The sequence below is a fragment of the Fulmarus glacialis genome, unplaced genomic scaffold, assembly GCF_000690835.1.
Source record: "Fulmarus glacialis isolate BGI_N327 unplaced genomic scaffold, ASM69083v1 scaffold23451, whole genome shotgun sequence".
NCBI classification, from domain to species: domain Eukaryota; kingdom Metazoa; phylum Chordata; class Aves; order Procellariiformes; family Procellariidae; genus Fulmarus; species Fulmarus glacialis.
In genome coordinates, this window is record NW_009195021.1 from 26,638 (window position 1) to 38,641 (window position 12,004).

Sequence of the window (12,004 nt, forward strand, 5' to 3'; positions counted from 1 at the left end):
CTTGTCTTTGGGTCTGGTACAAGGCTGGGCACATTGTCAGTATTTAACAAATTAATAGACGTGTTTTCCTGACTGCAGAAGCAAAACCCAAAGTTTAAATCTTTCCGGTTCACATGCCCCAGTTCATCTGGCCTCCATATTATTTTGAAATAAACCAGACTTATTCTTAGGTAAATACACAAAATAGCTGTACAGTGTCAACTTTGACCTCACAATGCAATTTACCAGGGATAGGTTCAGAAGAGGGGATGAGAAAGAAAAGGATGTGGCAAATATGGATATAAATAAGGAAGTGACAGCAAAATCTCGTAACTTCCAAAATTATTCTAAAGGACTTTGAGCTTCTTAAATACAAGCTGCGTCATCTCTGTTTGCCAATGATAATGCTGTGGGGGGGTTAGTATACCCACCCAAGATTAGACATTTCACATAGCCAGTTAAGCTAGGACAGTATTCTGCTATGGTTACCTCTGTGATTAGTGGAGACAGAAGGAAAAGGACTTGAGAGTAAGGTTCAGAGCAGAACCACAGTACTTTGAATTGTCCTCTGGAGGAGTTCCTTTCCTTTGACTATAAATGGAGGGAGAGCAGTGCACCTAACTTAACTACCTAATATCCTTCCTTTGTATGTCTGTAATTTAATTCACTTGTACAGTAGCTGGTTGTACAGAAAAAAATAAATGGTTCTTTCTTCTGAAGAAAGCTGTTGGGAAAACTGCTCTTGTGCCATTTTAGTGAGTTGCAGATCTTTTACTGTTTGGTGGGCAGGTGAGTCGTAAGTCTCATCAAAGTAATGAGGCTGCAGTGATATCATCAAGAGGTGTCAGTAGTATCTTACCTTTCTATTTCGTTGTGTAAGCTGGAAAATGTGATTTCGCAACCAGTATTCCTGTCTATGTACGCATTTTTTCACATCAATGTATTTCTCACATATTAAAATAAACTGAGCTCAGAAGGGCAGGTAGGTCCTGAAGTCTTTTTTTCTGACTTTTTTTATTCTTCTCCCCCTCAGTGATGGGTTGACCCCTGCCAGCTGCTAAGCACCACAGCTGCTTGCTCATTCCCCAGCGGGTGGGGACAGCGGAGAGCATAGGAAGAGCAAATGTGAGGAAACTCGTGGTTTGAGATAAAGACACTTAAATGAGTTAAGGAAAGAGGAAGGGAAAAACCCAAAAGTGGTGCAAATGCAATCACTCACCACCTTCCACAAGTAGACTGATGTGCAGCTAGTCTCCGACCAATGACTACCTCCCGAAAAATTCCCTTCCCTCAGTTTTTCTTGTTGAGCATGGTGTTATATGGCATGGAATATCCCCTTGGTCAGTTTGAGTTAGCTGCCCAGGTTGTGTCCCCGCCCAGCTTCATGCCCACCCTCAGCCTACTCGCTGTAGGGGGCAGAGTGGGAAAAAAAGAAAGCCTTGATGCTGTGCAAGTACTGCTCAGCAGTAGCCAAAACGCCGATGTGTTGACAGCACTGCTTATTCACAAATCCAAAACACAGCAGCCTAAGGGCTGCTCTTAAGAAAATAAACTCCATCCCAGCAAGACCCAGTACACCCACTCCTTTCACTTGGCATCAACCCACTTCTTGCATGTTTCAATTTTGCTAGTATTGATGGCTTCTGCTGTGTGGTTTCTGTCATCTCTATCAGCTAGCCCTATGTATTTGCCTCACCAACTGCCCTTTCTTTCCAGCTGTTCTCTGAAATCCACTATTGCTTTTGCTTTTTCCCTTTTAACTTTTTTCTTTTTTGCAATGTGTAAGACAATTAATAAGCTCGAAGCTCAAATTTGGGATTCAGCTTGTAATAAGATAATGCATCCATTTGAATGCATGAAGTGAATGTGTTCTTCATTGCGGGTCTTCTTTTATTGTGCATTAGAATGTCAGCATGTATACTCTCCATAAAAGTTGCTTGGCTGTTCACTGGGAGACTAGTTAACCTTAATTCATCTGAAAACGGTATGTCCGTTGCTGTGTTAAGCTTACATCAAAAGTTGCAGAAGATTGCTGATAGGGCCAGATGCACAAATCTAATGAGCATTCTTTTAGGTTAGAGCGCCCAGGAGTGCTCATTAAATAAATGGCAGTGGTAGAGGGATGACTCTAAAATGCAAAATCTCTGTTCTGCGCTAACTTGTTAGAGAAAACATTATGTGCCAAAGTTATAATAAAACAATAACATACTTCAGCATGCAAGTTAGTTTCAGAGTTTACTTCATGAGCTCTATTCTCATATACAATAGCTGCCTGTATGTACTGCAGTACTGAGAATCTGAGACTCTTGCTTTGCCTAATTACAAGATGTACTGAAATGTAAGGAGACCGTTACCTATTAATATCTTTCTTTGAAATTTCTTAAGTATAAACTGCTACATTTTTGACAGTTTTGTATAAATGGCAAAAATAAATGAAGTTTCTGATTTTCTTCATGCAGAACCCTTCTTACTCGTAAAGATAAAATTCTTTGAGCCACATACACTCCATGGTATTTGGGTACTCAATTTCTGCATGCAATTTCTACTTTGCTGTGTAAACTGGTAGGCTGGCAGATACTTCAGTCAAGAAGGATCTCTGACAACTTTGCCAGTTATGGTATTACAGTATTTTTGTCTTGCTTCCTATTGAGTCAAAAAAGTAAGATGTGTTGGCATAGCCATTAATGTGACATTTTGTTTTCAGAAACCATGCTGAAGTCCAGGGAGGTCCAACCAAAAAATAGATCAGTTGTCACAGTACAGCATTAGAAAAAAAACAGTCTGATCACTTCCTTTCTCATCTGAATTCCAAGTCTTCCTGTACATTTACTGCTCCCCTGCTTACTCAGATAAAAGTGGCAGTTCCACTTGGGCTTTGGCTTATTGCTTTGGTGGAACAATTACATTGGTGAATCCTTTGAATAGTCGAAAGTGGGATGCTGTAGAAGTTGTTTTTGACCATTTTGTTTATGACATGCCATCCTCATACACATTGGTGTGCAGGTGACTTTATGCTTATTTTTAAAACTTAAATCATTTTATAAGAAGCTGTAGGAAAAAGTTTGAACTTTCTTTGACTGCTCTACTTGTCGGCTTTAATAGGCTAGATTTTCTGGGGTTTTTTTCCCTGACAATCTTGCACATTTTTGCAGCAGTTGTTACCTCACAGTTGGTTATTGTGGGAACTGTGATGGTGAAAATGGGAATAAGAAAGCAGAAAATGACATTTGATTTGTTAACATTGATGTAGTTTTCTTCTTTGGTTCTTTGGGAAACATTATTGGTCTTCAAAAGCATAAGTTTGCATTACAGACCCAGTGTCCCTAAAGATTGTACCTGTGATATTTTGTAAAACAATGTATTGTTTTAAACTTGTTTAAAAAGCATCTGGAATCGCTCCACCACTAGTTTTTTTGACATCTCAGTACTGTTAAATGATTGTTTTAAACCATGTTTAAGAAAGAAATTTGCATCTTGTTGAAATACTGGTATGTCAGATTTCATGCCAGTGAGACTCTAGTAAGTTACAGCGTATTTGGTATGTAATGGGAGCACCGAGTGGGCCTGGATCACAAATATGGTGCTGCAATTCCAGATTTCTGGTTTTCCTTCTATGAAGATTAAAATATGTTATTCAGAATTAAGTGAGAACAGTCAGTGTTCCTGTAAACCAGCTCGTTAGAGCATGCAGTGGTTTTCAGCTAAGATCTATTGCGAGGGACAGGTGTGTGTGTGTTGGTAGTTGGAGTGAATTTGGCATGAAGAAAGTTGACCAAAATGCAGAATAAATTAAAGTCAAGTTCAAGTAGTACAGTGTCTAGAAATTGAAGCTAATCAAGTTATGCCTGCATTTTTCTAATATGGCAAGAAAATAAGGAAAATGTTTCATTTCTGTGAGTCATTTTGATGTTTTGACATTCTGCTGTATTCATTTCAGTCCAGCATTGCTGGGTTTTCCTACTCTGGCTACAGAAAATGACAGTCACTTTAAAAAACCTAAAACGAAATGCAAAGGAATTTTAGGGAATATGTCTGGTTTTATGTGCACAAGTACTGGGTATGGGGTTCAGTACCTGGTAGCATACATAAGTCTTCTGTCTGAGTAGCCCTGGGCTTTTCTCCGCTTGCTGCCTGGAAGTCATCTGATTAAAATGTGAAGCCTGGGTATGTTTGTCCTTGATTTTCAAAGGTCTGGCAGCAGGGTCAGAGCTGTAGCTCCAGCCAGGTTGTTGGTATCCAGAAATCTGAATGTGCCCACTGCTAGAGATACGCTCTCCAGCCTATACATGATGAAAGTGTTGGACATGCTGCGTCTGACTTGTCTAGCCTGCATTCAGACGTGTGGCATCTGCAGGCATTGTTTTCGTGTGCATAATGTTGTAGCTAGACCTACTCTGCCTGGAGTGTTTGTAAAACCTTTTGCAGCATGTGTAAAGAACCCAGCGTTTATACGTGCTCACTTTTTCCTACCTAAATTGGACAGGTGTTTTTGTGGGAGGGAACCCGCTGTTTAAATAATCAGTGTGTGTTTGTGCTAATGAATCCTGAGGTGAATTAGAAAGAGTACAGTATTTAGTAATGCATCATTTTAGTATTTCCACTTCACACACACACAGTTTTTAACCAAGTTTACTGTACTTTGGTAATCATGTCATTCCTTTTACTGTTTTTTAAGCCAAATTTGTTCCTCTAGTCTATTTAGCCTTAGATTTTACATTATTTGATTACAAAGTAACCGCTAGTTAAATTTGTAAGAACACTGGAAAAGAAGGGAATTATGTCTGTGTGTATTAGATAGATAAATAGGGGGAATTACAAGATTTACCTTGGTTCACAGAAGACCTCAGTGGCTTTCCTAGGCTGAGAACTTGGTTTCTTTGCTCACAGTCTCAAGGTAAAGGGGATGGGTCTGATTTTTGTCACACCAGTTTTACAGCACATCAACCATTAATCTAAGTACATTTTGTTCTGTTTCACAGAACAGAGAGCAGTAGTCTGCAGTCTTCTCAAAAGCCATACATCATTACCAATGAAAAATGTGGTATCTAGAGCTGTTGGAAGTTTGTGTTGTGAAAGTTTTGAGGAGGAAAGTCTAAAATTTTGTATTGCTGTGGTGATAAATTGCCTTTAAAACAAGGGCAAGTGAGACTGTTTTGACAGGATGTTTGAGTGGAAAAGTCAGGCCTTGGTTTAGTGTGTACCTGCACTCTTTTTGCTCGGAACTGTTCAGAGGGATCTGGCTGCAGTCAGTATGTGCTTGGAAAATGTTTTTGCTGTCATGATAGTATACTTAGAATAGCTCCTTGGCTGTCTCTAAACTGTTACCTCTCACAGCGTCTGAGACCTGGCTTGTCCTTCTATGCATTTGTGCCACACGCTGCAGAAGTCCAGTGGCACTCTGGTTTTGGATTCCTTCTTGAAAAGGAGCTGCCACTTAGTATCCCTTCAGCCTTCAGTAGACCTAATGAGTTCTGTGCTACAGTTGAAGATCCATCAGTGCCTTGATGACAAACAGCACGGCATTCAACAGACTGTGCAGTATCTGTTCTTCTAAAAACAATCTCAGATTTCACTTAGGCTATAAATTGAATCCCCTACTGTCATACCTTCTGAGCATTTAGGGTGCTGTGGAAAAGCTTACATAGCTTCTCTGAAAAAAAAATAGAAAAATAAAACCTTGCTTATTACAGTGTGACCTTTCCATATTATTGAAGGGCGAATGCAAGCTAAACTTACTCCTTCAACCCAAAATAAATAGAAGTGATTGCAAGATGAAGAATGAAATATCTGTAGACAGTTTCAAGGAAAATCTCTTCTTGGTAAAAGGTAGCACAACAGCCTGTTACATGGCAGCGTTATATTTTCTAGCATTACACATATTTAAAAAACGTGAGGAGGTGGGAAAGCTTCTCCCCAAATGCTAATTTTAGGGAGGAGTTGAGAAAAAAAGATCATTCCTTTATTGGAAGTTCTGTTGAAACAGCCAGGCTGGCAGATAAGCTGTATGTGCCTATTCTAGACCTAATGTAGTTTGTTTGCAGTTATGTTAATAAAATTACTCCAAAGTCTTGTGACTTTACAATGAATTCACAAAAACAAGTTTACTTCAGGATTGAGTATACTCCAAATGTAGTTGTATAGTTAAACATGTTTGCAGTCTGGTATCTTTTTGATGCATTTAACTTTTCTTAAACAGAATGAAGACGGATTAACAGAATTCTTTGAAAATGTGGTAAAACAGACACAGATGAAGCCAAAGAAAGTGATCGGCTGGATTCTAAATGACCTGCTCAGTTATTTGAAACAACATTCCCTTACAGTAGAGGAAAGGTCAGGCTTCTTGATTACTACAGCGGTGAAACAAAAGTAATCCTTTTCTCATGTACCATGAATAGTATCGTGTCACTCCATTGCTCGCTTCTGCTTTAGTTATTATCTGTGGAGTTTGTTACGCTAGGCAGTACTTCGTAGGCCTTGACGCTGTCGTGCTGCATGAAGTTAACCAAATACCTTGCAGAGAAGAGGACCACATAGTTAAGAGTAGTAATCAGAGTCTTCCTTCTTTGGAATATGACAACGGTAAAGCATAATCAGGCAATCAATACCAAAGTTGAATATAGTATATCACGAGGAAAAATACTAGCTTGTCATGCCAAACTGTGTGATCTTCAGGCAAGCAACGGTAGCCTAGATATATTACTTCACCTTATTCTCTGAGGTAACTTCTGCCCCCTTTTTCCCTAGCCCAGTCAGTTCCGTTCTCCTGGCTGACCTTCTGAACCTTCTAGAAAAAAAAGAAATTTCTTCTACAGCAGCAAAGCAGGTAAGTACCGTTTTGATTTTACCTACTGTACTTTGAATCTGTGGCTGCCTTACTTCATTCGTGTAGCAATTTTGTAATCAGTCAGCATGTACCAGTACATGGTTGCTTTAAAAGGAAATTATTTGGAATGTTGATGAAGGATAAATTTTGTATCTATTATGTACATATAATAGATGAAAATGTCTTGTGTGTATATAATCTTAGAGATACATCTGCATATTCAGTGTTAGAAGGGGGCACAAGCCAAACAGTAGATTTAAGCAATGTCAACTGAAGTCCTGCTTCTGAACAGACTGGAAACTAGATCTCAATTTCACAGTTCAAGTCAGACCTAAGTGAAAGGTCAGTGGGAGTTAATCCATGACTTGCAGTTAAGCTGAGAGTATATACTAGGTACTAAGGGACAATAAGGTCTACGTTCCCAAGCATTGGCGTGTGGAAAAGGATATAATTCACCTGAGTGTAGTCACAAAAAGAGTTCTGCTTTGGTGTACCCCTTAGTCAAAAGTGGAGAGGTCTGGCTTTTCTTTTATCCTTGCTTCTTTGAGCAAGTGCTATCATGGACCTCTGAAGCGATTACTGATGGTAAAGCTAGCTTTCCCCTCCTTTTAAATATCATCTTGCTTAGGACAGTCTGAAAAATCAGCTCTTGATAATCTGTATCTAAAATTCTGAACTGCTTATGATGGGTACGGTGACTGCTGTGTCTATAGACAAAATTTGGAGGTGTTTTGTGATAGGGAATAATCTCTCATTCACCTTAAATTGTTGCCGGCTCATTTACGTGCAATGCATTGTCATTTCAGATTAATTATTATCGTCTAAGCAAGTACATTAGATGACTCCTCCTCAGGTGTCCATCAGTGAAATTGTTAATGCAGATATTCTGCTTTCAAGCTTTTAACACTCTGAAATACACAGGGCGGGTTTCCATCTTTCTACCACATACTGATTTAATCCAAGTACAACTTTGGAATAGTATTGAAGTCAGTTCACTTTTTTTTTTTTGCATGATTATAAGCCAAGTTAACTGTTGCAAATGTGGCTCTTTACCCTACTTGGAGACACTTAAACTTCCTGGTTTGTTGTTTTATTTTCTGGAGATGCTTGTGCTTCTTAATTAAGTTAGTCTTGTTGTTGGTCTGCTTCTGTGAATAGCCAGCTGCATATAACAGGCGTCATAAATAAGGATTTAAGTGCCTGACTGCAGGCATGTGATTTGGAAATTTTGGATTGGAAAAGTAAAAGCTTCAAAAAGGAGATAAATTATTAATAGGAAAAACATTGGAATGCAGAGCGGTCCTGTGCCTGCGGGGTTATGGCACACCCATCAGTTTGGTGTCTGCATTTGAAAGGAAGCTTAAGAACTCCAGTCTTAACACTCAGCTTCCTTGTGGAGGTAGAGACAGGGTACTAATGCTCTTCTACGAGAGTTTCTTGCCTTATGATATATTTGTGTGCTAGCACTTCTGACAGGTTATGAAATGTCAAGAATTTCAGAGATGCTTTTCTAGTTTAATTACCAACTCCACGTAATGTGCATGTTGTCCTCAGTGTTCCGAAATTGGACACAGAGAAATAACAGTACTGTTTGCCATCACTGAGTGATGCTATCAAACTGCAGAAACCTTGCCACATTTAGAAAAGTATTTTGGTTGCCTGGATGTCAGAAGAAAAACAAATGTTTATAACAATTCTCAGCAGTAGGCAGAGATACTGGATGGCTCGAGGGCAGAAAGGGCTATATATACACAACAGCAGATGGATTGCAGCACTTGGGGTGGGGGAGAATGAACTGCAGCGGTAGAGACAGATCCAACGAGAAAGGATGGAAGGGTTCGATGGGGTGAGCGCGCAGACATGCATACACATACGTGCTCGCTGCAGGAAGCTGTTAACAGTTTAAATTTTTTAAGAGGTTTTGTGTTCGCTCTCTGCTGTATAAGGCACTAAACACAGGCAGTTAAAAGCTGTGAGCACTGATTATAGACACAGAACATGGTATGGTAGGATGCATATGCCAAGGAAAGGGCACTGTGTGCTTACATAATTACCACTTAGGTAATTACAGAGCTCACGCCCAACTTGCCATCAAATATAGCATCCTACTCCAGAGGTCTCCGTAGCAGTTTCAGACTGGCGTGCCTGTGCATAGGGGAGCAGCTTCCAGCTCTGCTGGTGTGTGGGGCTGTGGGGTGAGCGCATCCTGGATCAGGGGACCTGTGCAGGCACGTGCCATGGCCCACCCCAGAGGCACTGTTTTGAAGCCTGCAGTGGGAGGTGCCGGTGCTGCTCACCCAGGGCTGAAACCAGTCTGATGGGGAGTATGCCCGAGCTGAGGCCTCGGTCCTCGTTTGCAGGGCTGGCAGTGAGTACATCTCTGGCATAAGGGGCCTGCCCTTGAGTTTACGGCATTGTGGGAGGAGGCTGGTTCCTGGGCCAGGGAACCAGAAATTTGTCCCTACTGCTGAGCGCCATGCTGGAGCAACTCTGCGTGGACACCCTTGTCACGCGTTCATCGGGGATCTGTAGCAGGGTATGGAGCAGAGCAGACCCCAGGTCTTGTTTGCTTCTGCAGTTGCATCGGTCACCCACATAGGAATAACTAAAACAGACCCACTTGGCACTCCGACTTTAAAGGAAATGAGTACAGCACACAAACCTAAACAGAACCATCTGCTTTGACAATTACGGCTATACCATCTGGAGGACTGGACCCAGCCTGCCCCTCACTTTTGTCAGAGGCTGAGGGACAACTGCCAGACATCGAGGCTTCCATCACTGGAAGGGAGAGATGCCCACAGGACTGATTCGAGTGGTACTGCCTGCTGCTTCCTTCCCACCCTTGGCAGCAAATCACTGCAGATAGGGTTTCCAGTTGGAGCATTCTCAGGCACAGCAGTGAGCTGGCACATTCACCAGTTGCAAAATGTTTGATATGATGCCCGTGGCAGCCAGACGTGTAAGTCCTGATTAATTCATCTTGACCAATGGTTTGCTGCTCTGCCTGTGTAGGTAGAGACCGCAGAACATCATTAAAATCTAATCACGCTCAGGCAAGAATCAATAGTAGAAACTACTGAGATTTCAGTAATGGAAATGAGGCCTGAGATTCTCGTTTTGGCTCTGGAGACTTCATAATTTGATCCTCCTGTTCTGGTGCAGGCAGTTTGTGTAAATGAGTTGAAATCATTTTTTAAACTGCTTTCTTTAGATTCGTACTCCTTGCCAAGTGGAGAAACACATTTTTAAAAGTGCCTCTTTGACAGGTCTTGGCCACATCTCTTTCTGCTTTCCTACATACCTGTAAACAAGCAAAGGCCTTGATAACATTGTTGCTCTACTAGCTAAGTGGAGATGCTTGTTACCAAATTGAAAAGTACACATGATGCAGATGTCACAGGGAAAATCTGGTGCCTTCAAAGTTTCTAATGGGCAAGCTTTTCTAGGTGCCAGGAGATGTTTGGCATAGGAATAGCAGGGAATCAGAGCTGGATGTCTGACTGTCAAGCTTTCCTGCCCCTGATCTAAGTCAGCCTGATGTATGATTTGCTCCTGGGTAACTCTGCCATGGTCGGCTGCGTAGATTTTGTTTGTTGCAGATTTTCCCCTCCTGCAGCCCGTGGCATTCTGCTTGAATACAAACCAGTCCTAAAAATCACACCTGCCTTTTTCCAGGAGAGCGATGTGGCTTATTCATTGTCCAGCCCCTGATTTGTGCAGTGCTTCAGACTCTGCAGGGTGTTTTGCTATGGGCTGTGCTGTGCGAAAAGGACAGGGCTCCTTCTGAGGGGTGATGTACCGTCCTGGTGCCTCGGGAGGCCTCGAGGACAGAAAGCTTCCTGCCCGGTCCCTCAGGGAAGGAGCAGGAGGGGGCTGCCTGCGGTAGCAATGGAGCGCAACAAAAAAAAGGCAAGCGGCTGCAGACAGGTTGAAGCTCTGTTGGATGTATTTCTTTCTAGGGGTATTCCAGGTAGCACTGGCATGATGGTTTTTAAGTACTGCACTAGAAGGAAGATCTTGTAGAAGGCATCATATACTGCACTGATTTATTTAGATATAAACAGCTGAAAGCTTTACTTATAGCGGTTGTAACTCTGGCTGCTTATCAGTAACTTTAATATTGTGATCTGCCTTGAACCCTCTTACAGGAAAAAACCAAGATGTAGCTGCCACAATACAGCTGCGTCTCATTACCCTCTCTTAAGGTCTCCAGCAGAGTGATAAGATCCCGTAAAAAGCTTTGGGGTACTGCTGGCAAACAGATCTCCTCTTGCAGGAATTGCGTCAATGCATGGTTCTTAAATACCTGTTGTGGCTACAAAATTGTTTAACTGAAGGTCTTTTGTACCAGAAAATTCTTCATGCTGTAGAAAATTGCTGGGGTAGTTAAGATACCATCCCACATGCTTCATTTTTCCTAAGTTGTTTTGCTGCCCTGCTAATTATTTAACATGCAGTTTGAATGTCCTTTCTCGTCTCCCCATCCCAGCCTTGTCTCCATCCTACAGTGAGTATTTAATGCTGAAATTTTCATGTGACATCCATTTCCATGTTGGTACACAGCAATGGCCCAAACATACAATTATATTTTCAGCTCAGGATGGAGCACAGGCAGCTGTTTTCATACGGGTTTTCTTTCTCTCCTTCCACAGCTCTGAAATAAGAGCAAAGGGAATACAGAAAATGACTGCCCAAGGAAATTGGTTTTTTATAAATGTTCTCTTCTCTCAAGTTTATTCCAGGACGATAGCCCTACTACAGCATAGGAAAACACACTAGCATTAACAAGTGATTATTCCGGAGGCCTGGGTTCGCCCAGCGTTCCAGTACTTGGAGGTGATGCATAGGTAGGCTGGAGCTGCTGCATTCATTCTGTTCAGCACTATTTGTCTTCTGCTTTGTCATACATATCCTTATTACAGCTTCCTGATGAGGACTGGTAATGGGATGAGTTACCTGGCATTGGACTTGGTACAATAGTCGGCTAATCGTCAGTTCCCAGGCAGAGACATTTCTCATGGAAATGCATTTTCTTACTGCTCTCAGGCAGTTCTTGTGAATAATGTGAGACGAGCGCGAGTACTGCCTGAGGAACAGTCTTGCAGTCAGCGACAGTCTCTGCCGTGGTGCCCCCCTCTCCCAGCGAGGGGGCGGTGGCTCAGTGCAGCGAGGTAGACGGGGGCTGCGCTCAGCAAACTT

General features: G+C 41.8%; 1 protein-coding gene across 1 annotated transcript in view; it reads left to right on the forward strand.

Annotated features, from left to right (window-relative positions):
* GATB (glutamyl-tRNA(Gln) amidotransferase, subunit B) overlaps window positions 1–12,004 on the forward strand; it is a gene marked incomplete at its 5' end in the record, with an annotated part of 39,944 nt that overhangs the window by 24,833 nt on the left and 3,107 nt on the right. The window contains 2 exons of the mRNA XM_009587975.1: window positions 6,176–6,309; window positions 6,724–6,802. Of these exons, the coding sequence (XP_009586270.1) occupies window positions 6,176–6,309; window positions 6,724–6,802 (213 nt within the window). The remainder of the gene's footprint in view (window positions 1–6,175; window positions 6,310–6,723; window positions 6,803–12,004) is intronic.